General features: G+C 37.1%; 1 protein-coding gene across 4 annotated transcripts in view; it reads left to right on the top strand.

The window, feature by feature from the left end:
- Nucleotides 1-23,918, top strand: part of asic1b (acid sensing ion channel subunit 1b) — a 394,977-nt gene that overhangs the window by 265,207 nt on the left and 105,852 nt on the right. Inside the window, 1 exon segment of one of the 4 annotated variants that reach the window (NM_214791.1) lies at nt 2,794-3,554. The exons of the other annotated variants lie outside the window; for them this stretch is intronic. Within the exon segment in view, the coding sequence (NP_999956.1) occupies nt 2,892-3,554 (663 nt within the window). The 5' untranslated portion in view covers nt 2,794-2,891. 4 annotated transcript variants of the gene reach the window in all.

Genomic DNA, 23,918 nt, shown 5'->3' with positions numbered 1-23,918 from the left:
ATTGTAAATAAGCTCATAAGCTCACAGTTCTCATGGAAGTGTGCTGGGTTTTACATTTGAGTGCTTTAGGCTTTCATGCATGACGTATGGTGTCTCTCTTCCTCAATCACACACGTATACACACGCATGTTGATATCTTTACTTTAGCCCGAAACTCCCGACTATTTATTCATGAGCTGATAAAGCAGTGAGGCATTGAGTATATGCTGTTTATCAAAGCATAACAGCTGCGCTTTTATCACCTAGGAGAAAAAAAAAACATGACGTCTGATTCATAAAGTAGATATTGTGTGATTAGGCTTCTGCTGGTATCATATTTTGTTGTTGCGATTTATTGCTGAAGCTTTTATCTTGATAAATGTTATGACGATATTGACTTAATCTGCAAAAAATAAAGTTACTTTAACAAGTATAATAATCCAAAAAGTGTGTGTTTATTCTATAAACATATCAAGACTAAATAAAAGTTTTAAAGGGGACCTATCATGCCCCTGTTTACAAGATGTAAAATAAGTCTCTAATGTCCCAAGGGTGTGTATGTGAAATCTCAGCTCGAAAAACCACACAAATAATGTGTTATAACTCTTTGAAACTGCCCATTTTAGGCTTTGATCATAATCGTGCTGTTTTGGTGACTGTCGCTTTAAATTTAAATGAGATTGTGCTCTTTATAAGAGGGAGGAGCTACAAATACCTACGTGACACCTTTTCGGTGGCTGCTCCCTTCATGGCACCCACCCCATCTTTGTGGAGGACAAGAAGTTGAGCATTCGCCAGGGTGTGTGGACGCTGGTTTTCCTTCTCACTTTGAATTCAAATAAGATTGTGTAGGCGGAGCTACAAATGCCTCTGTGTCAGCATAGTGGCAGATTTAAAAAATATTAACATCCTATTATAATGAGGGTGAGATTGTCAATAATGGGCAGGGCTATTTTCACATAATAAGTACCAGTTAAACCAGGGGTCACCAATCTCAGTCCTGGAGGGCCGGTGTCCCTGCCTTGATTAGCTTGATCAGGTGTGTTTGATTAGGGTTGGAGCTAAAATCTGAAGGACACCAGCCCTCCAGGAACAAGTTTGGTGACACCTGAGTTAACAAATTGAACTGCGGAAGGATTATACAGTACGATAGGTAACACTTTACAATAAACTCATTAGTAAACCTTAACTAAACTGTAAACAAAAAAAATGGGTCCCACTTTATATTAAGTGTCCTTAACTACTATGTACTTACATCAAAAATAAATACAATGTACTTACTGTGTTTATAATGTATCTGAGAACATGTGTGGTGATTTTGAGTTGGGATAGAGGTTGGGTTATGGACAGGTTTGGTGGCATGGGTAGGTTAAAGGGTGGTTTAAGGTGTAGGGATGGTCAACAGTGTATTTACAAATGCATTTACAAAAGTTAATTACAGATTTAATTACATATTTATTTAATCAAGCATAAGTACACCGTAAATACGCATATTTACACAATAAGTACATTGTAACAAACTATTAATTCCTGTGTAAGTACATATTAGTTAAGGCCACTTAATACAAAGTGGGACCAAAAAATGTAATTATAGTTCAATGGACGTTATTTTACGTTTTTTTTTCTTCCGGCAACCCAGCTGCTGGAAAAAAACATAGAATAACGGCTGTTAAATTATAGAAAATTACTATAAAATAACAGAAGTTGAATTATACAAATTAATTTTTCTGTAATTTAATGTCCGTTGTTTTATTGTAAATTTCTATAATTTAAAGACCGTTATTTAACGTTTTAAAATTATTTTATTTAACGCACCCCAGCTGCCAGAAATAAACCGTAAAATTATGGATTTTTTTTTTTTAACAGTGTAATGCAGTGAAACCAACAATGAGAAAAAGACTCAATATATTTTAAAGTTCATTTTAAAAACACCAATTATTTTTTTAGTTATGACCTCCATTTCATAAAATGATTATTAATTTTATTGCATTAAATTAAAAAAAATTACATCAGGTTAGATTAATACATATATATTTTAGTTGGCATTACATTAATTTTTGTTAAATTACCTGAGTCCTAGAAATAGCAGATTTTTTAATGTTGTAGACCAGAATAACATACAAATGTTGTTTTTTGAGAATTCAATTCAATTCAGCTTTATTTGTATAGCGCTTTTACAATGTAGATTGTGTCAAAGCAGCTTCACATAAATAGTCATAGTAACTGGATCAGGGTAGTTCAGTTTTTAGTGTTTAAGTTCAGTTCAGTTCAGTTTAGCTCAGTTCAGTGTGGTTTAAAATCATTACTAAGAGTCCAAACACTGAAGACCAAATTCATTGATGCGTAGCTCTACAGATCCTGAACCATGCAAGCCAGTGGCGACAGCGGAGAATGAAAAGCCTATTATGTCATTAATTCTTTGGCGCTATGAAGAACAACCACTGCAAATACAACAAACTCCATATTCTTAAAAGGCACCCTAACAAGTTTAAATAAATAATCATCCATGATATCAATATTGTGCATGATCATGATAACACTATATATAAGATTGAGTATCAGCATATGTCTAGATGGGATGCAATCGACTCTAGATGACTAACAGAAGAGTTAAAATGCGCAGTGAAAGTGGATCCGGTGCTGACATCAGATGCAGGGTGCTCTGGGAATATTCCCTGTCCGGAGGAGGGAGAGTTTGGGGCCAATGAACTGCAGTGCATCCAATTCCTTTTCAGATGTCCCGGCATGATCAGAGAGACAGATTGTAGAGGACATCAGAGCGCTCCACACCATTTTACGAAGAGATCCGTGATGCATTTTCATAAACCGTAGACAAAATATCAACTTTTCTTGGGTCAACCAATTCATTAATTTCAAACTCAAACTCTGTTTACCAATTTGTAGCGATCATCATGGTACGGATCACTTGCACCATCTCCTTCAGTACGGACGATGAACCAGTTGGACGTTCCCGTCAAGGAAGCTTTGACGACCACTACAAAAGAGTGGTGTGGTCAAAAGATGGCGAACAAGGAAAGTACCAAGAAGAAGGCGACGATCCGGATGCATATGACGGCCCGGAGGATGAAGAAGCCCCTGATATTAGCCTAGCTACATTTTTCGGCGGCTGCTCCCTTCATGGCGCCAACCATGTCTTTGTGGAGGACAAGAAGTTCAGCATTCGCCAGGGTTTGTGGGCGCTGGTTTTCCTTCTAGCCATCTCCATGTTCCTCTTGCAAGTGGTTGACCGCGTCATCTACTACCTTCAGTATGACTACGTGACCCTACTAGACGAACGCAATGCTAAGAATATGACCTTCCCTGCTATTACGCTTTGCAACTACAACACTTTTCGGCGTTCTCAGCTCAGCTATAGTGATCTGCTGTTTATGGGGCCACTGTTGGGATACGAGGACAACATGGCACCAGGAATCCCCTTGGCTCCAGAGCCTGATAGGCAAGGCTCCCGATTCAGCCTTGCTGAGTTTTTCAACCGAACTCGTCACCGGATGGACGACATGCTCTTAGAGTGCAACTTCGCTGGGAAGGAGTGCGGTGCTGAACACTGGCGAGAGGTAAGATGGACTCGGAATTCTGATTTTTCCTCTGCGCAAGACATTCGGACATGACTGTCAGGAATTCGCCCCCCTAGTGGTAGTCGCATGGAGTTTTTATTATGATCTTACGTGTGATCATGAACTCATTCTTGCGGTCTCGGAAAGCATAACATCTTATTTAAAATGTTCTTATGGGTGGCATAGTGGCGCAGTGGTTAGTCCTGTTGCCTTACAGCAAGATGATCGCTGGTTCAAGTCCCGGCTGGGTCAGATGGCTTTTTTGTGTGGAGTTTGCATGTTCTCTTTCTGTTAGTGTGGGTTTCCTCCGGGTTCTCCGGTTTCCCACTAGTGCAAAGACATGCGCTGTACTGTAGGTGAATTGGCTAAGCTACATTGTCCGTAGTGTATGTGTGTGTTCTGGTCCTCCATGTCCCACCTTGTAAAAATTAAATGTTATGAAACACCAATATGGTACGGCTAAATATCAACTTCAATATAAACGGCCCTGGCAGTAGGTAAAATGTCCTTAACTTGTAAACAATGTGAATTTAGAATGTGTTTAGACTTTGTCATAAATCATAATAATATTACATACGTATATGTTTCTAAACGGTGATACTTACAACACTTCCATGGCCAGGTAGTATTTTATCCATTATTTGCAGTGTCCGTGTTTGTGTGTCTAGTAATGAAGTGCCAAACCAAGAACCTTTATAAACAGAAATGCATAAATCGATAAGTTTTGGAGGAAACATGAAGGGAACGTCAAACAATTAATCGCAATTAATTTCATCCAATATAAAAATCTGCATTTACACTCACTGGCCACTTTATTAGGTACACCTTACAAGTACCAGGTTTGACCCCCTTTTGCCTTCGAACTGCCTTAATCCTTCATGGTATAGATCAGGGATGGGCAAACTTGATCCTCGAGGGCCGGTGTCCCTGCAGAGTTTTGTTCCAACACTAGTCAAACACACCTGAACAAACTAATCAGTGTCTTCAAGATCAGCAGGTGTGTGTGATTAGAGCTGGAGCTAAACTGTGCAGGACACCGGCCCTCCAGGACCGAGTTTGCCCACCCCTGGTATAGATTCAACAAGGTACTGGAAATATTCCTTAGAGATTTTGGCCCATATTAACATTATAGCGTCACGCAGTCGCTGCAGATTTGTCGGCTGCACATCCATGATGCTAAACTCCCATTCAATCACATCCCAATGGTGCTTAATTGGATTGAGATCTGGTGACCGTGGAGGCCTTTTAAGTACAGTGAACTCATTAGCCCTGTTTCCACTGTCATGTCTAAAGCGAGCAAGCCAGGGCAAGTCGCATTTCCATAATTAATTTTGGAGCCTGATCAGGCCAAAGCGGAGCTTTCTCAGGGCCAACAGCCAGCTTTTTTTTGGCCTCCCGAATAGCTTGAGCCAGCTGGGGCTTCGGGGAGGAGTGAAAGCAGAGGCGGAGTTTGCAAGATGGTTTGTCGCTGTCATTACACTAGTTTTTCCATCACGCAAGAGTACATGTGCCAAAAAATAAATAAGATAAAGAAAAAACTGCTACGGGTCAGTTTAAGATACTCCATAAAACATCTTATAGACTAGGGGTCTTTTGCTTAAGATCCCTTTATGTTTCCTTTTAAAATTTAAGGCTGTTGCATAAAATAAAATTGAAGTAGTTGTAAATTTATAATTAATATTTCTTTGCTGCGTCCTCCTTGATGTTTCAATGACGCATTATATTATTTGCATCATATTAAAGACACAGCAGCCAGCAACTTTCAGCTGTCAAGCTTTTGTCAAGTTTAAATGATGTGTTCGTGCTTGAAACATGCGCGTTTAGATGCGTGTGTGAGAGAGAGAAACCGTTTAAAAGACCTCTCGCTTCACAGCTCTGTCGTTACCGCGAGCTTTCTTTCCTTCTTTCTTTATTTTTTTCTTTCTTTATTTTGAATATAATACAAAATATGAATACCACAGAACGGCATAAAACTTTACAAATATGCGTCCACTTTTGTAGTGTCATAGATCTAGATAAAATAAGCTACAGGCTACTGAAAACATTTAAAGAATTACAAATATCATAAATAATAAAATTAAATAAAAAAATAAATTAAACCATTTTCAGAGACTAGGCTACTTTTCAATTTCTTTCTGTCATCATGTCCTGCACTGCTTTATAAACGGATTGGGAAAAACTAAAAACTAGTAAAAAATGTTTTGTCTGGCCATTCTCCTCTGAACTCAAGACATTTGCGCCGACAGATCTGCCGCTCAATGGATACTTTCTCTTTTTCAAGCTATTCTCTAGAAACCCTAGAGATGGTTGTGCGTGAAAATCCCAGTAGATCAGCAGTTTCTGAAAAACTCAGACCAGCCTGTCTGGCAACAACAACCATGCCACCATCTTCCCCATTCTGATGCTCGGTTTGAACTGCAGCAGATCGTCTACACCAGGGGTGGGCAAACTCGTTCCTGGAGGGCCGGTGTCCTGCATAGTTTAGCTCCATCTCTAATCAAACACACCTGAACAAGCCAATCAGTGTCTTCAAGATCACTATTAGTGAAAATCTATTAGCAGGTGTGTTTGATCAGTGTTAGAGCTAAACTGTGCAGGACACTGGCCCTCCAGGAACGAGTTTGCCCACCCCTGGTCTACACCGTGTGTGTGTGTACTGTGTATACTTATGTATACACATATAAAAACACGCTAACTGTACATGAAATATAAAAAATATCCAAAAGAAATATATTTATATATAATTTGTATTATGTATAAACTGATTAGTCATGATTAATTGTTTGACAGTACTACTTTTAACGAATCCGCAGCTCAAATCGAATCCGAATTTTCTGTATACATACTGTATATGATCGTAACTCAGCGCATCTCCCGGACTGCTCTCCATTAGAGATGAATGACTTCCGGTCTGCCGCTTGTTGTGTGCAGTGGAAAGGCGGCTTTAGTAACTAGGAGTCGAGTTTTTTCAGCCCCCCGGCGCTCAATCCATTCTCTGTGTGTTATTGTGAGGCTGGCTGACTTTATTTGTGAGAAGATAAATGGACTCGGTGCACTTGAGGCGTCAGGGAAGATGAATAGGTGTTCGCACTGTATCTAACAGGAATCAGAAGCCATTTATTCTTTGTGTTCGGCGTTGCAAATGAAAACAGCGTCTCAGACCCCCATTATTAGCCTTTGACTGCTCGTGATTGATAATTATATGGTGTTGCTCGCTTTTATGTTACACAACCGCCTGTTTCAAGGCCACTCCAGGGATCTTTTTTTTCTGGAGACTTGCCGCTGAAGTTTTGACATTGTGGGAATTGCTCTCTGGCAAGTGTTTGCATAGGTTTGTCAGATACGATGACAAGGTGGATTGTTCTTCTGGCATATGGACGGGGGGTTTGTAATAATGAAATATTTAATGTGAAACAAATGTTGGATAAAATAACACTCATTTGTTTAAAACTAGCTGTTTTTGATCGGTTTAATAAATAAATGTTCTAAATTAAATTTTTATTTAACAATTGTTGGATAATTTTGCAGATAAATGTATGCCTAAAATTATCTATTTTAAGTTATATTTTTTATTTTAAGTTGTATTGTTTCATACAATGCTGTATTAAAATGTTTTATTCAGTATTTTAATAGCCTGAAAATCTTGTTGAAGTAATTATATCTTTTTAAAACAGTTTAAACTAAAAATATATATTGTTTTGTTATTATATATAATAATACATTTTTTATAAAAGTCAAAAATTATAAATGAAATCGGTTTAAATTAAAAAAACTATTTTCTAAACGAAATATTTAATTTCACGCATCTGTTTTGGGTTTTTTATTTATTAATTCAAAAAATACTGTTCATAATGCAATCTGGTGATTTTTTTTTTTTTTTTTTTTTTTATAAATCTATTTAAATTATTTTTTTTTAAATGTATTTAATATGTAATCTTATACATGAGCAAAATGACACGAGTAGCAGTGCAATATGGCTGTATATCGGCACTGGTGGGAGGCCTGCGTTGACTTGAAGCCACAGGCCAAGTGCTTTAAGACCAGTGCACACCTGGGCGCTTTTTGATTGCGTTTTCAGTCATTGTTCAACGCCTCGTGACTAAATAAAGGGCGCCAATCTGATCGTGCACACCAATGCGCAAAACAAAAGACGTAACAACATGATTTTTTTAAGAAATGCCTCATGCTCAATGTTTTGTTTTGACGCACCGCATCAAAAGCTTCTGCACCAATCAGATTGGCACTTTTGTTTACGTGCACGGAGCTGCTGAAGTTACAGTAAACACCACTTGGAGGCGCTCAAGCACCAAACTGTCAATGCAAGCACACATTGAAGATGTCCAGAGGCAATATGAACGTGGAGCTGGTTATTGCACTGGTGAACAATAATCAATTCTTCATTGCTACAGCTGGAGCTGCTACCATCCATGCTTGTTCGAATCACCAGTAACTTTGACAACAAGCATATCAACTTTCTCTTTTCTTCTTCTGTGTTACAAGCGGGTGTCAGAAGCTTAAAGTTGTGTAGCACTAACGTCAAGGAGTGATTTTGCATACTCTTCTGCTTGATGGCCAGTTAAAGTCGCTTGGGTTTGAATCCAGAAAAACGTCAAAAAAAAAAACGCTGACAATAAACGCAAATGAAAAGTGTCCTGGGGTGTACAAGCCTTTAGTGTCCCACCAGTGACGATATACAGCTATATCACACTGCTACGAGTGTGATTTTGCATTTATACAACAGTTCGATGGCATAATTTTTGTATATAAAAAAAGAAAATCAAACACGGAAAGTTTAAAAATCCTTTAGTTTGAGGAACTACTCCCTTCCACCATTCTTCCTTATCTGCAGTTGACGGTGAGAACAGCAGAAACCATTGCAACTTCACAAACGTCACTTTAGAGCTAGCATTTGAATGATTCTCTTGCGTAATGTCTAAATCAGGGGTGCTCAATCCTGTTCCTGGAGATCTACCCTCCTGCAGATTTCAGTTGCTACCCATATCAAACACACCTGAACCAATTAATGAGGACCTGAACAGCACTTGATAATTACAGGCAGGTGTGTTTGATATGGGTAGCAACTGAAATCTGCAGGAGGGTAGATCTCCAGGAACAGGATTGAGCACCCCTGGTCTAAAGTGATGACAAAACATCTGATTTTTGCTCACATTTTAAGATTTTAAGGCTGAACAGCATGAAATGCCATCAGTCTACAAAAATATCCCAGTATTTCTCTGTTGCAGTCGGGAGATCACAATAATTAACCCCCCAAATAGGCAGAGCAAAGCAAACACTAGCAGATTAGGATAATATAAATACAGCACTACAACATACAAAAGAAAGAGGTCAACCTAAGGACTTGGTATACTGTCTGTTGACATTTTGCTTCACACAATGACAGGCTGATGGCCACCTATGCGCTGAATCTCCGAAATTATAAATATTTAAAATGGGCCTTGTCCTTAAAAATAAACTGCATAGTTGCAATCTAAACAACTACATTCTCCAAAAAGCCTCAAATGTACATTATGTTGTCCAACAGCTGCAATATTTGTCAAACTGTAGTGAGTTTATCGATCTGCTGTCACTCTATGTGGGCGGAGTAATACACCAGAGTGAAGAGGCTGTAAGGATGCTGTTATTGCAGAAAATTGCACAACTATCAGCCAATCAGATTCAAGAACCAGACAGAACTGTTAATTGTTATTTTTCTGTTACTTTCCCATCATAAAGGCCTATTTTTAAAAATAAAAACTGCACCTATATTAGGTTTGACTGTAGACAGATTTACTATTGCAGTAGGATCATCATATTTGTTTAAAAAAAAGGTGCTGACAATAAACGCAAACGAAAAGTGTCCTGGGGTATACAAGGCTTTAGTGTCCCACCAGTGATGATATACAGCTATATCACACGTCTACGAGTGTGATTTTGCATTTATACAACAGTTCGACGGCATAATTGTGTATATAAAAAAAAATCAAACATGGAAAGTTTAAAAATCCTTTAGTATGAGGAACTACTTTCTTCCACCATTCTTCCTTATCTGCAGTTGACGGTGAGAACAGCAGAAACCATTGCAACGTCACTTTAGAACTAGCATTTGAATGATTCTCTAGCGTAATGTCTAAAGTGATGACAAAACAGGTGATTTTTGTTCACATTTTAAGATTTAAAGGCTGAACGGCATGAAATACCATCAGTCTACAAACATATTCCAGTATTTTTCTGTTGCAGTCGGAAGATCACAATAATTAACCCCCAAAAAAAGCCAGAGCAAAGCAAACACTAGCAGATTACAATAATATAAATATAGCACTACAACATACAAAAGAGAGATCAACTTAAGGACTTAATATGCTGTCTGTTGACATTTTGCTTCACTCAATGATAGGCTGATGGCCACCTATGCGCTGAATCTCCGAAATTATAAATATTTAAAATAGGCATTGTCCTTATAAATAAACTGCATAGTTGCAATCTAAACAACTACATTCTTGACTAAAAAAAGCCTCAAAAGTACATTATGTTGTCCAACAGCTGCAATATCTGTCAAACTGTAGTGAGTTTATCGATCTGCTGTCACTCTGTGTGGGTGGAGTAATACACCAGAGTGAAGAGGCTGTAAGGATGCTGTTATTGCAGAATATTGCCAATCAGATTCAAGAACCAGACAGAACTGTTAATTGTTATTTTTCTGTTACTTTCCCATCATAAAGGCCTTTTTTTTTTAATTAAAACTGCACCTACATTACATTTGACTGTAGACAGATCTACTATTGCAGTAGGATCATCATATTTGTTTAAAAAAAAAAAGCGCTGATATAAGATGCAACGTTTTAGTGCAGAGTATCGCCCTAGCGTTCTTCTCCCCCCTAAAAGCGTGTCTGAGTTTGCTGCTAATCCCTTTACCTTGATGAAAAGTGAGCCGCCTGTCTGAAATAGGCATTTTGTTTGTCATTGTTGCTGATCTGGAGGTTTCCAGCCGTTGGAGATCTCCCGCGAGTCGGCCTCTTATTGAGCTTAGTGAATTATGCGGCGCTCCGTGGTAAAGGCCAAGAATATATATCTGGTAGCGCTTATTGAAGAATCGGTTTAGAGCACTTAAGTATATTTAGTCTCCAGCCTGGTAAGTGCATATGGGGTTTTAAACGCTGCCGGCTACTGTCTGATAATGGATGTTTATTATCTGATGCCCCCGGTGGGATGTATTATCATCCTACTTAAAAGGTGAACAAGAATAATTCGCTACATGCACACAAACAAAGCGTAAACGCAGATGATATCGCTATCATATTATCCACTTTTGTTGCTTCAGCTCGTGTATGAGTTCATATCAGCCTTGTGTTTTTCGCTAATCACCATCTCATGCTAATCATTCCTATGAATGTGAGTTCACTGAGAGCGAGCGCTATCGATCTGCATTTCTAGAGGAGCGCAGGAGCGGGTCGATAGGAGGCGGGTCTGTGCCAAGCAGACCAGAGGTTCATCTTTCTGTACCGGGGCAGAATCGGAGTCCCACTTCCTCCAGATCCATTAGATGAGGATCTTTTTTCACCTTCAGAGCAGAAGCTCACGTTTCGCCGCTTCTGTAAGGCCAGCGATGCAGATAAGAGGGCAACTGATGCTGGGTCAGAAAGTGGAGCAGGAGATAGCATGTGTTTCCAAATTCTCCCTTTTCTGTTATTATGTTTGTTTGTTGTTTGCTCATCCTTGGCAGTGTTTACGTGACATTAGCTGCGTTTCCATCCACCTATTTTTATGCACATTTTGCAATATCGCATAAACAAAACCTGGATGGAAATGCCAAGATGCGCATACATTTTGAAGATGCAAAAAAACATTTTGCGCACACCTGAGTACGTTAGACGTTTTATCCGATAAGAAAATGTTGATAAACTACGATGGAAACGCATTTACTAAATAAATTTCAGATGCGCATCAAAAAAGTCACATGACTTTGCTTCAACAGATCATGTGATAACAAAAATGGTGAAAAGTGACTGGTATGTTTGGATGGAGGATGAGTATGAATTTTAAATGTTATACAGTTGAAGTCAAAACTATTAGCCCCCCTAATTTTTTGACCACTTTCTGTTTAACGGAGAGATTTTTTTCAACACATTTGTAAACAAAACTCATCTCTAATAACTGATTTATTTGATCTTTGTCATGATGACAGTAAATAAGATTTTAGATATTTTTCAAAACACTTCTATACAGCTTAAAGTGACATTTAAAGGCTTAACTAGGTTAATTACGTTAACTAGGCAGGTTAGGGTAATGAGGCAAGTTATTGTATAACAATGGTTTTTTTCTGTACACTATCAAATAAAAACTATATAGCTAAAAGGGGCTAATAATTTTGTCCTTAATGTTTTTTTAAAAATTAAAAACTGCTTTTATTCTAGCTGAAATAAAACAAATAATATTTTTCTCCAATAGAAAAAATATTATCAGACATTGTTTTGTTAAACATCATTTGGAAAATATTTAAAAAAGAAAAAAAATTCAAAGCGATGCTAATAATTCTCACTTCAACTGTATATGAGAAAGAAGTGCAAATCTTCCAAGAAGTGTGAGTGGAGATGATTCTAAAACGATATGACAAACCGTGGACTATTTTGTGTAATAAATGAAAAAGCCTTAAGCAAAAATACATGGCAAAAAACTTGGGCATAGTGGAGCAGGTGGCAAGACCATGTTATTTTGACAACATGGATATGATTATTCTACAAAGGCCAATTATCACAACTCTTTCTTCCAACATAAACTCCAGTATGATTTTATATTGAATATTTTGGTGAATGTAAACAATACCAATTGTTCTAACATATTTCCTCTTACATGTTTTCATGTCTATAGCTTCTGAGAATCCCAAAAGGTCCACATATTGGTAAATAATATATATATTTTTTTTTTTTAAAGTTATGTTTTAACATCGAGTATTGAATTCCCTCTTTTAACAGTTACAAAGTAATTTCACAAGAAGCAAGAAATGTTCATGAGCCAGTAAAATCAGCACATTCAAATGGTCTCTATATAAATTCTTTTTTAAATATTTCCCAAGTTATGTTTAACAGAGCAATTTTCAGAGTATGTCTGATAATATTTTTTCTTCTGGAGAAAGTCTTATTTGTTTTATTTCAGCTAAAATAAAAGCAGTTTTAAATTTTTTTTAAACCATTTTAAGGACAAAATGATTAGCCCCTTTAAGCATTTTTTCTATAGTCGACAGAACAAACCATCTTTATACAATAACTTGCCTAATTACCCTAACCTGCCTAATTAACCTAATTAACCTAGTTAAGCCTTTAAATGTCACTTTAAGCTGTATAGAAGTGTCTTGAAAAATATCTAGTACAACATTATTTACTGTCATCATGGCAAAGATAAAATAAATCAGTTATTAGAGACGAGTTATTAAAACTTTTATGATTAAAAATGTGTTGAAGAAAATCTGCTCTCCGTTAAACTGAAATTGGGGGAAAAAAATAAACAGGGGCTAATAATTCTGACTTCAACTGTATGAATAAATATAAAAAATGATGGCCTTGTGTTTTTGTGTAAAGGGCCAATCTGTATTTTTTTGTGAAACGATAATGTCATCAGCCCCTCTCTCGACCCTAGACGCTACATCTATCAGTGTGTTCCATTCACAGAAGTTCTTTGAAGGGATTAGGGTATAGGAATGAGCACAAAGGATCATGGAAGCTCGAAGAGTCAATCAGTTGTCTCTTTCAAAATCCTTTATTCCTAAATGGCCCTTTGAAATGGCCAATTTTGAACACTTCGATTTAGAACGACGCTTCAAAATGGCGTCCAAGTCTTCTCCATTTTTTTGTGCATCTCTGTAGCAGCAGTACTTGGGCACCTACTGGTCTGATATGTATGCTACAACATCATTAGTCCAGGTGGTTGGTGTGTATGCAGTGATATATTGAGACAAGTATTTTCTTTAGAACTACATGAAAAAGCAGATGCAGGAAAACAGGGAAAGCACTTGCTTTATGTGGATGTTGCCTAAATCTTAAACAAAACCTAGGACTACATCCCCAGTTGTATAAATCAAACCGTCACGCAAATGTAAAGGTAATGATGATTGACGTTTCAATAAGCAGCTCGCGCATGCCTCAAGTCCGTTGATTCACAAACTATGCTCTTTGTGTGAGCACTTTCAAATATCTACATAGATGTCCAAAGTAATGTCCCGCGAGTGTTTTAACAGACATGCACCTGTACAGGAGATCTAGTGAGACTTGGTGGTGTTTCAGCAGTGAACAGCTGTTTGCTGCGAACTCCAATAATGTCCAGCTACAAACCAAACAGCCTTCAGATCAATGTGTTTCAACAGATATAAGTGTTTTTACATTTCTTTATTTCTTCATTTCTTTATTTTATTTAATGTATTTATTTTAATGGATATGAATAGTAGATCAATAGATTAATAGTAATCAGTTTAATTCAAAGCAGAAACTGTTTTTTGCCATGTCCTGTTGTCCTGTCAGGTTCATTTATTAAAGAAAAGGCTCCAAATACTCTGCAGTTCTAAAGAATTACTGAAGTAAAAAATATTGTCTATACGTTCTTTTTTTTTTTTTAATTTTAAAATATATGTTATTATAATTCATAAAACAGTTCTGTCTGGTTCTTGAATCTGATTTTCTGATAGCCGTGATATATTTAAGTAATATCAGCACCCGTAAAGCCTCTTTACCCTTTATGTATTACTCCGCCCACATACAACCAGCAAAAAGCAGACACTACAGATCTAAAGTTTAAAAGATGCTTGCTCAGTTGTTTAACTGTCAGCTTATGATTTGAATCCAAGGCGGAAGAAAGTAGTTCCTCATACAAAAGGGTTTTTGAGACTCTCCATGTTTGATTTTGTTTTTATATACACAATTATGCCGTCAAACTGTTGTATAAACACAATATCACACGAGTAGCAGTGCGATATGGCTGTATATCTGCACTGGTGTGGGCACTAGGGCACTAACGCACGCCTCCCACCAGTGCCGATATACAGACATATCGCACTGCTACTCATGTGATATTGCTCATTTATATTATATTTAAATATATATATATTTAATGATACATTTTTTTTATAAAATGATCTGAAAATATATAATAATGAATAATAGAAGGCAAAAGAAATGTTTTGCTAATAAACAAAGCTTTAAAATGAGCATTTTCTCCAGACAATCAGTTTGGGCCTTCGAAAAATTTTTTGGAGAAGAAGGTGGGCCTCGAAGTGAAAACGGTTGAGAACCCCTGGACTAAATCATGAGTTTGTCCATTTACTAACAACTTCTAGTTTACTTAATATGATCAATGACTGAACAAACCAGCATGGCAACACAAGATATGGACTAAATCAGTGTTTCCCAACTCTGTTCCTGGAGGCTGTAACGACGGGAGTGACACTGACAACAGAAGGTAGGATCCAAATACAGGTTTATTCAAAATCAGGCAAGCGATGGTCAACACAGGTGCTAACAGGTATTTGGAGACAGTCTAGAATCACAGTCGAATACAGGCTAGAGGTCAGAAAGGCAGGCGGCAGGCAAAGACTAAGAAGCTAACAAGGCTAACGGTCGGTACACAAGATAACAAGACTGGGAAAACGGGTTGTAATGTCACTGATACAGCTAACAAGACTCGGCAACATGTGTGTGGAAAAGAGGGGTTTAAACAGTCCAAATAATCATTGTGTGAGTGGCTTCAGCTGTGAGAGTGCAATCAGTGTGGATCTGGAACCAGTTGTGTGTGTGTGGCATGACTGGCTGTTTTAGTCCTTGTAGTTCAATAAGTGTGAATGTTTGTGTGTGAATGTTTTCTAGCGACATCTGGCGGTTGTTCGCTGGTGAACGTGACAGAGGCACACCAACAGTACATATTTTGGATGTCTCACTTATCTGAACCGTTCTTATCAGGTTTTAGAGTCCCGTCTAATATTTTGATAAGTTGATTCAGGTGTGTTTAAATAGGCAGTGGTTAAAAATGTGTACTGTTGGTGTGCCTTCAGGAACAGGGTTGGGAAACATTGGACTAAATGTCATGTTTTCTTATTTTGATCCAGATAAAACAAACTAACAGAAGCAAACTGAAGTAAATTATACTGTACACCCACACTGATTTTCTCTTTTTTATTGATGCAATCAGCTTTATATTAACTGCTGAATTAGGGGAGTTAAAGAAACTACTAATAAACTAAATGCAGCTAATGCAAACTGTGCCCAATGACCAGACGTCATCTAACGCTAGTGTTTTATGCATTCAGAAGTGTGTGCTTGAGATTAATTTGACCTTGACTGTAAAATCTCAATTTGATCTTCATGGTTTATCGGAGGATCGGCGCTGATGACAGCAGCTCATCCAATATTAACAAGGCCAGAAAGCACATTTCGCACCAGCTTCTCTCCGGCCCTGGCACCGTTCCCGTCATAACCCTCAGAAACGCTGAGGCAGCGCTCTGTAAAAATGCTAATTCCTCACACAGCTATTTAACGATGATGACAGCAATGCCACTTAAAGGTTCTGGTGTTCGACCGAAGGCTTTGTCGGTGCTTATGTCTAGGTGTGTAAAACCCTTGCTGTGAAGGCTTGATAAACAAAACAGAACTGTTATTGATTGAGAAATATAAAGTAATTGCTTGACTCACTGTTTAATTAATGGATTTACTGTTAGGTAAATATAAGTATTAAACATCCATATGTTTTTATATGTTGTGTCTTGAAAAACCTTTCAATTAAATAGGTAGTATCAGGGCTTAATTTGTGCCAGATCAACCTCTGAAATCTGATCCAGCACCTTATATTACCGATCTCCCTCCTCACAAGCACCTCCACTTTCTTCCACAACTCCCCAGCCCTCTTCACTTTCCTCTGGGACCCCCTGGTTATCATTTCGCTGAAAGTTGTCAAAGCTGTATAGTTGCTAGGGTGATTTTAAAGGTTGCCAGGGTGTAGCTTTGTGCTTCTTACAGACATTTCGGTAGTTGTCAGACTGATTTGAACTGAAGTCATTGCATTTGGAAACAGAGATTGGGTTTTCAAGGGGAATGCGTACCTTGGCTCTAGGGGTGAAACAACAAAAAAATAAGGTCAAGAATCTTGGTGTGATTTTGGAGTCGGATATGAGTAAGTGTAATTAATGAGTTAGTAAATCAGCAGACTATCATCTCAAAAACATTGCAAGAATCAGATGCTTTGTTTCGAGTGAGGACTTAAAAAAAACTTGTTCATGCTTTTATCAGCAGCAGGGTGGATTACTGTAACACCCTCCTCACTGGCCTTCCCAAAAAGACAGTCAGACAGTTGCAGCTCATCCAGAATGAAAATCAGAACTAGATGATCAGAGCACATCACACCTGTCCACAGGTCTTTGCACTGGCTCCCAGTTACATTCAGAATAGATTTTAAAGTATTACTACTTCTCTATAAATTGCTACGTCCGATAGATCGCACAAATCTGTTTTTATCTTTTAATACACTTGTCTTTTTTTATTTCTGTTTATATAAAGCATTTTGAATTGCCACTGTTTATGAAATGTGCTATATAATAAACTTGCCTTGCCTTGATTTTATGCAATTTTAATATGTTTCCCAGAATGTTAAAGCTGTGTGCTCGTCCTAGTGTTGCTATGCACTTGCTACAGAGTTTTAAAGTAGTTGTCAGATTATTTCTATGTAATCTTTAGGTTTTTAGGTGTGATTTTAGGTGTTTCCCACAATTGTATTAATGCTGTGTGATTGCTAGGGTGGTTCTACACATATTTTGGAAGTTGCCAGAATGTTTCTATGCAATTTTAGGGTGTTTCCCAGAATGTGGTTACCTGTAATGTTGTAATACTGTAATCATTGTTTGCCAGAGTGTTGCTGTGTGGTTGTTAAGGGGTTCTGTAATTGAGTGCATATTCCAGAGTTTTGCTTTGCAGTTCCCAGGGAGATCTAAGTGGTTGTCAGGGTGTTGCTATGTGGTTTTTATTTCATGGAGTGTTGCTTTGCAGTTGTATGAATGTTCTGGGTGGTTACAAGAACTTTGCCATATGGTTGCTAGGGTGTTCTTAAAGATTGTCAATGGCAATTGATTGGTTGCTAGGCTTGGTATATCCCAAAGTTTTGAAAAAAAATCAAATTACTCTCGTTATGCGAACAATAGTGGGCCGTCATGGTGGCGCAGTGGGTAGCATGATCATCTCACAGCAAGTAGGTCGCTGGTTCGAGCCTCAGCTGGGCCAGTTGGCATTTCTGTGTGGAGTTTGCATGTTCTGCCTGTGTTGGTGTGGGTTTCCTCCGGGTGCTTCTGTTTCCCCCACAGCCCAAACACATGGGATATAGGTAAATTGGTTCAACTATATTGGCCGTGGTGTATGTGCGTGAATGAGTGTGTATGGACATTTCCCAGTGATGGGTTGCAGCTGGATAGGTATCTATTGCGTAAAGCATAGGCTGGATAAGTTGGCGGTTCATTCCGCCATGGCAAACCCCGATTAATAAAGGGACTAAGCCGAAAAGAAAATCAATGTGAACAGTATTGAGCAATAATGATGCTTCAGTCAACAAAACTAATGAAAGTAATTACTGAGTGACTTTAGTGAGTTACTAATAACTTCCAGCTTTGTTTTTACACAGTTTAGTGTTCATGACATTATTTGCTGTGGGCTGAAGTTAATTTTGATTCCTGTGGATGTGTCTGATGTTAGTGATGCTGTGTGAACAGTAGAGGGCAGGAGAACACAGACTACAGGAACACACGTATTAAACAGACTCCAGGACTCCACTGAGAGCTGAACTTTATAGTAACATAACATGTATGTTTACATATAGAAGAGCCTACAATCAAAGCCACACATTGGCTCTAGTTCAAGATTGAGCTTGATTTATGAACATGGCAACATATGACAACTTATAAAGGGAAAGTTCACTTATAAATGAGAAATCTGTCATCAATTACTCATTGTCCAAACCTGCTTGATTTTCTTTCTGTTGAATACTGAAGAAGAAATTTTGAAGAAAGTTGAAAACCTGTAACCATTGACTTCCATAGTGTATCCTACTATGGAAGTTAATAGATACAGGTTGTGAGCTTTCATCAAAATATCTTCTTCATGGGCAAGTGAATGATGATAGAATTTACTTTTTTGCGTGGACTATCCTATTAAGTGTTTTGTGTCGTTTTTTCTTTGTATTCTGTTGTTTATTTCATGATATTTAGCAATTTTATTATGTTAATTTAATGTAATCATATGAATGAAAATTATCATATGCATTTATTTCTATGTCTTTTCCACCAAAGGAGGAACACAAATTCCAAAGGCAGATCCTGATGAGATCAGGGCCTGGTGTGTGGACTTTGGGGGTTTTACAATGTGGTCACATGTTGATTGGTCAGTTTGAATGTCTCAGTATTTGGGCTTTAGTCACATGGTCAAGAAAGGTACAAAATAGGTGGTAAAGTCTGGGCTCTTTACTGTCTCTGCGCTTTCCTGCTCTGCTCCATTCCACCTCCTCTGGAGTCTATCTTCTCTGACTCTACTGCAATGAGGCTAACTTCTGGGCCTGCTCTCTTTGTCTCTCTCCCTCCACCTGTGTCTCTCCTTCTACCTCTGGTAACATTAATTTTACAATTGAGCTGGGTATAATATTATCATATTTTATCATTTCATATTTTATCATTTTATATTTAGTTATTTTAATTAAATCAGTTGTAACCATATGGAATTATTTTCATTAAATCATCTGATTTTCAAGTATTTATGAATTACTTTTGATTTAACATCAACATTTAATTGTTCCATATTGCAATACAATACAATCACATAATATCAACGCTCTCCCACATTTTTAGCTAATAATACTGCCTTTATTTCCTATATTTTGGTATAAGATTGCAGAATATTTTATTTACCTATATTTTGGTATAAGATTGCAGAAGAATGGTGTAACAACTAAGGTGGAGTGACAGAAGACAACAGGAGGTAAGATCCAATATGCAGGTTTATTTAGCGTCAGGCAAGCAGTGGTCATACAGGTACAAACGGGTATGTGTAGGCAAATCCAGAATCGTAGTCGGTATAAGCAGGCAACAGGTCAAAAGGCAGGCGGCTAAACAGGAGAACAAAGGTAAACAAGGCTAGAGTCTAACACGGAGAAACAAGACAGGGAGAAACGCTTTGTAATGCAACTGAAACAGCTAACAAGACTCGGCAACTGGATGAGTTCATGAGTGGCTTATGTATGGTATGCTATCAGTCTGTGACAAGGTTCAGCTGGTGATTGTAATCAGGCTAGATGAGTGAGCATGGGTGTTTGGGAGAAGGGCATGTATGAAAATGTAGTACAGGAAAAGGCGGAAGTGTAGTCCAGGGTTAGTTGTGAGAACCAGCGATCTCTGGGGAGCGATCGCTGGTTATGTGACAAATGGTTTGACTAGAAATGTAGTTTTTTACCATTATGATAATAACTTTTAAGTCACTCGGCAGAACTACAGTTCGAACCACTGTGGTTTAAAACCCATTTCTACATAACTATATTTTTCATTTTTTATATCTTATGATACCTGTTTTTTTTTTATTATTATTTTTTATTAATTATTAACAAAAAATACAGGCTGAAAAAACTATATATACCCCCTCCCCCTTCCCTGCGGTCTCTTGAAACTGCGGTATACAATGAATAGAAGTTAACATAAAAACAGAATACAGTATCAAATATCAATTATACAAAGCAAGGCAATCATTCTGGATCCTGATCATTTTGTTTGTGCAATAAACAAGGAGATTTTGTCAGCAGCTAAAGTCCAGATCTTTAATGTACTCATTTGTACCAAGTTCACTTGCGCTGTGGATAACTCCAACATTATAATGTCTTGAAGTTGTACCAACCACTTGTACATGTCCAAATTATGTGGAGGCAGCCAATGTTGGGCTAGTAATTTTTAGCAGAAGTTAAGCCAGCCAGCCAAACAGCTTTTTGTAGCTTGGTAAGGTTCAACGTAGAATCATCACTCAGTAATAGAACAGAGGGATTCAGTGGTACAGGATATTCAATAATTTTTGATAAGATGGACACAGATCTCATTCCAAAATCTTTGTACTTTCTCACATTCCCACATCATATGGAAAAAAGATCCAAGTTCCTGGATGATACCTGTTTTGTATAGTGCCATTTAGAATATTTATTATATTTTATATTAAATATATACTCTTATACTCTTCTTTTATAGTGTAAATTATCTGGTTTTATAGATAAATGAATGTGTAGTGTCAAATTTTTCTCAGCAGATATCTTTTTAAATACTCCCATAAATAAAAATAGCCTCATTTAGATTTCATTTACCAACAATTTTTTCTCTTTAAAAATAATTGATCAATCAGAAATGCGCTATTAGATTGACATTAGTATTGAATTATTACAATAGTACATTAGGTGTGTTGCAAATACATTTTAGAATGATTTATTTCATGACAAAACTGCAAAGAAACATGTTTATTCTGCATTCGTAGAAAGATTTGCATTGTATTCCTTTTGCACGCTCTTCCCAAGTCTTTTCACGAGATATTGGAAAGTTCAAGTACAACAAAATGAGGGTTCGTCTGAATCTACCTTCAGTCTGCGGCGCAAAAACAATCTGCATGAAGTACCTTTCTGCAAGACTCAAGCCCACGCTTATCTTGTTGAGAATAGTGCTGTGATGAATGCACTTCAGCTTTGTTTACCGTGGTAAAGCCGGAGGTGTGCGGATGATCTCCATCGCCGGCGGCACTGCATTGAAAGCACATCATCATTGTGTTCTCAGGGTCTGCAGCGAGACGCAAAAAACACACACACGCACACACAGCAGATCTTAGAAAACTGATAAGTATTCGTCTTTCAATGACGGCCCTCCCACGTGTTTGAGCAGACGACACGCAGCGCTTTGATTTACTGTGTGTTTTCAGAGCTGTCATGAGGAGAAGCTGCAACGCCGGGCGACTTATTTCAGTGATGGATGCGCAACATTATCTGCAAGACAATCAACAATTAACCTACACACAGATATGACGTCCTTCAGTCTTCTGTGATTAAGCAGTGGCTTACAGCTGTTCTGGAGATCATCTTTGTAGACTATATATACAGTTGAAATCAGAATGATTCGCCCTCCTGTGAATTTTCTGGCTTTTTACAATTTTTTCCAAATGAAGTCATTAGATATTTAAAGATTTAGTTTAATGAGCATTTACTATTTATGATCATTTACTCAATCATAAGAGGTTACAAATCTGTATGAGTTTCATTTTTTAATATTGTTGAACACAAAAGAAGATTCTTTGGGGAATGTTGGGAAAACAGTTGCCCTTGACTTCTATCACAACTAGATGAAGCACGATTCAATAAACACATAAGTGTGCATCTTGAATGTTTTTTTTTTTTTTTCAGTAGCCTGAAATATATTAGAATCTCAAAATTGGCTTATATGTAAGCATCAGTCTTTAGTAAACTTTAGTCATTAGAATCCACTAGCATCCCTCTAAATCACTGAAAGTTTTGAGTAAGAGAATGCAACTTGGATAAAAAAACAATAAAATTGAAATAAACGAATGGCAGTGTATTTTGCCTGCAGTGGTTAATAAAAATTGCTAATTGTGCTTAATTTTACTAATATACACTCTAATTTTTTTATATATATTTTGAATATAGCTGTTCTTAAATTTAGTTTCATTTTGTTGGATTTTTGGAAATTACTTTTTAAGTCAGGGGGAAAAAACTGCCAAGAGGGAGAACGAAATGTTTCATCACGTTTTGGAATAAAAATCATGTTATGTAAAATCTGGCAAATTATATATGAAGAAACCCTGCAGTAAAAACATTCAGAGCATATCTAGGAAGAAGACTGTTAAGTTTTGTGCACATGCAATGTAGTAAAGTGGAAAAAAAACTAATTATGTTCATGATGGTCATTTACTTAAAATCGAAACCATTAAAACGGGATAAATAAATAATAAAACAAAATCATATGAAAGTGCATATGAGATCTCATAATTGACCTCAAAACTGTGAATAAAAAGCAGTGGACTTACCTTTAATTGGATCTTGAGTGTGTGAGATATTAAAATATGGACCGAAATATTGAACGGTGGAAAATGTGCTCTTAAAAAGAAATGGTAAAAATTGTTTAATGTGGGTGAAAATCCTATTAATAGATCTAATTATAAAGAGCGTGACACATGGCCCGACCTCACACCCTAATATAGTTGTTCTTAAATTTAGTTTAATTATGTTAAGTCAGGGGACAAAACTGCCAAGAGAGAGAACGAAATGTTTCACCATGTTTTGGAATAAAATGTTTTATAAAATCAGGAAAATTATATATGAAGAAACCCTGCAGTAAAAACATTCAGAGCATATCTAGGAAGAAGACTATTAAGTTTTGTGCAAATACAATGTAGTAAAATGGAGAAAAAACTAATTATGTTCATGATCGTCATTTACTTAAAATCGAAATCATTAAAACAGGATAAATAAATAATTTAACATATGAAAGTGCATATGAGATCAAAACTGTGAATAAAAAGCAGTGGACTTGCCTTTAATTGGATCTTGAGTGTGTGAGATATTAAAATATGGACCGAAATATTGAACGGTGGAAAATGTGCTCTTAAAAAGAAATGGTAAAAACGGTTTAATGTGGGTGAAAATCCTATTAATAGATCTAATTATAAAGAGCGTGACACATGGCCCGACCTCACACCCTAATATAGTTGTTCTTAAATTTAGTTTAATTATGTTAAGTCAGGGGACAAAACTGCCAAGAGAGAGAACGAAATGTTTCACCATGTTTTGGAATAAAATGTTTTATAAAATCAGGCAAATTTTATATGAAGAAACCCTGCAGTAAAAACATTCAGAGCATATCTAGGAAGAAGACTATTAAGTGTTGTGCAAATACAATGTAGTAAAATGGAGAAAAAACTAATTATGTTCATGATGGTCATTTACTTAAAATCGAAATCATTAAAACAGGATAAATAAATAATTTAACATATGAAAGTGCATATGAGATCAAAACTGCGAATAAAAAGCAGTGGACTTGCCTTTAATTGGATCTTGAGTGTGTGAGATATTAAAATATGGACCGAAATATTGAACGGTGGAAAATGTGCTCTTAAAAAGACATGGTAAAAACGGTTTAATGTGGGTGAAAATCCTATTAATAGATCTAATTGGAAAGAGCATGACACATGGCCCGACCTCACACCCTAATGTGCCAATGTGCACTTCTCTCGGCTAATTAGCTCGTAGCTTAATCACTAATGGCTTCTTAATGTTTTCATCCGTCATATTGAGTAAAGCATACCCAGCGGCATCTAGAAATGG

The sequence above is a fragment of the Danio rerio genome, chromosome 22, assembly GCF_052040795.2.
Source record: "Danio rerio strain M-AB ecotype USA chromosome 22, GRCz13ab, whole genome shotgun sequence".
Taxonomy (NCBI): Eukaryota; Metazoa; Chordata; class Actinopteri; order Cypriniformes; family Danionidae; genus Danio; species Danio rerio.
Note: the sequence above shows the minus strand (reverse complement) of the source record. Positions and strands in the feature narration are given on the sequence as shown.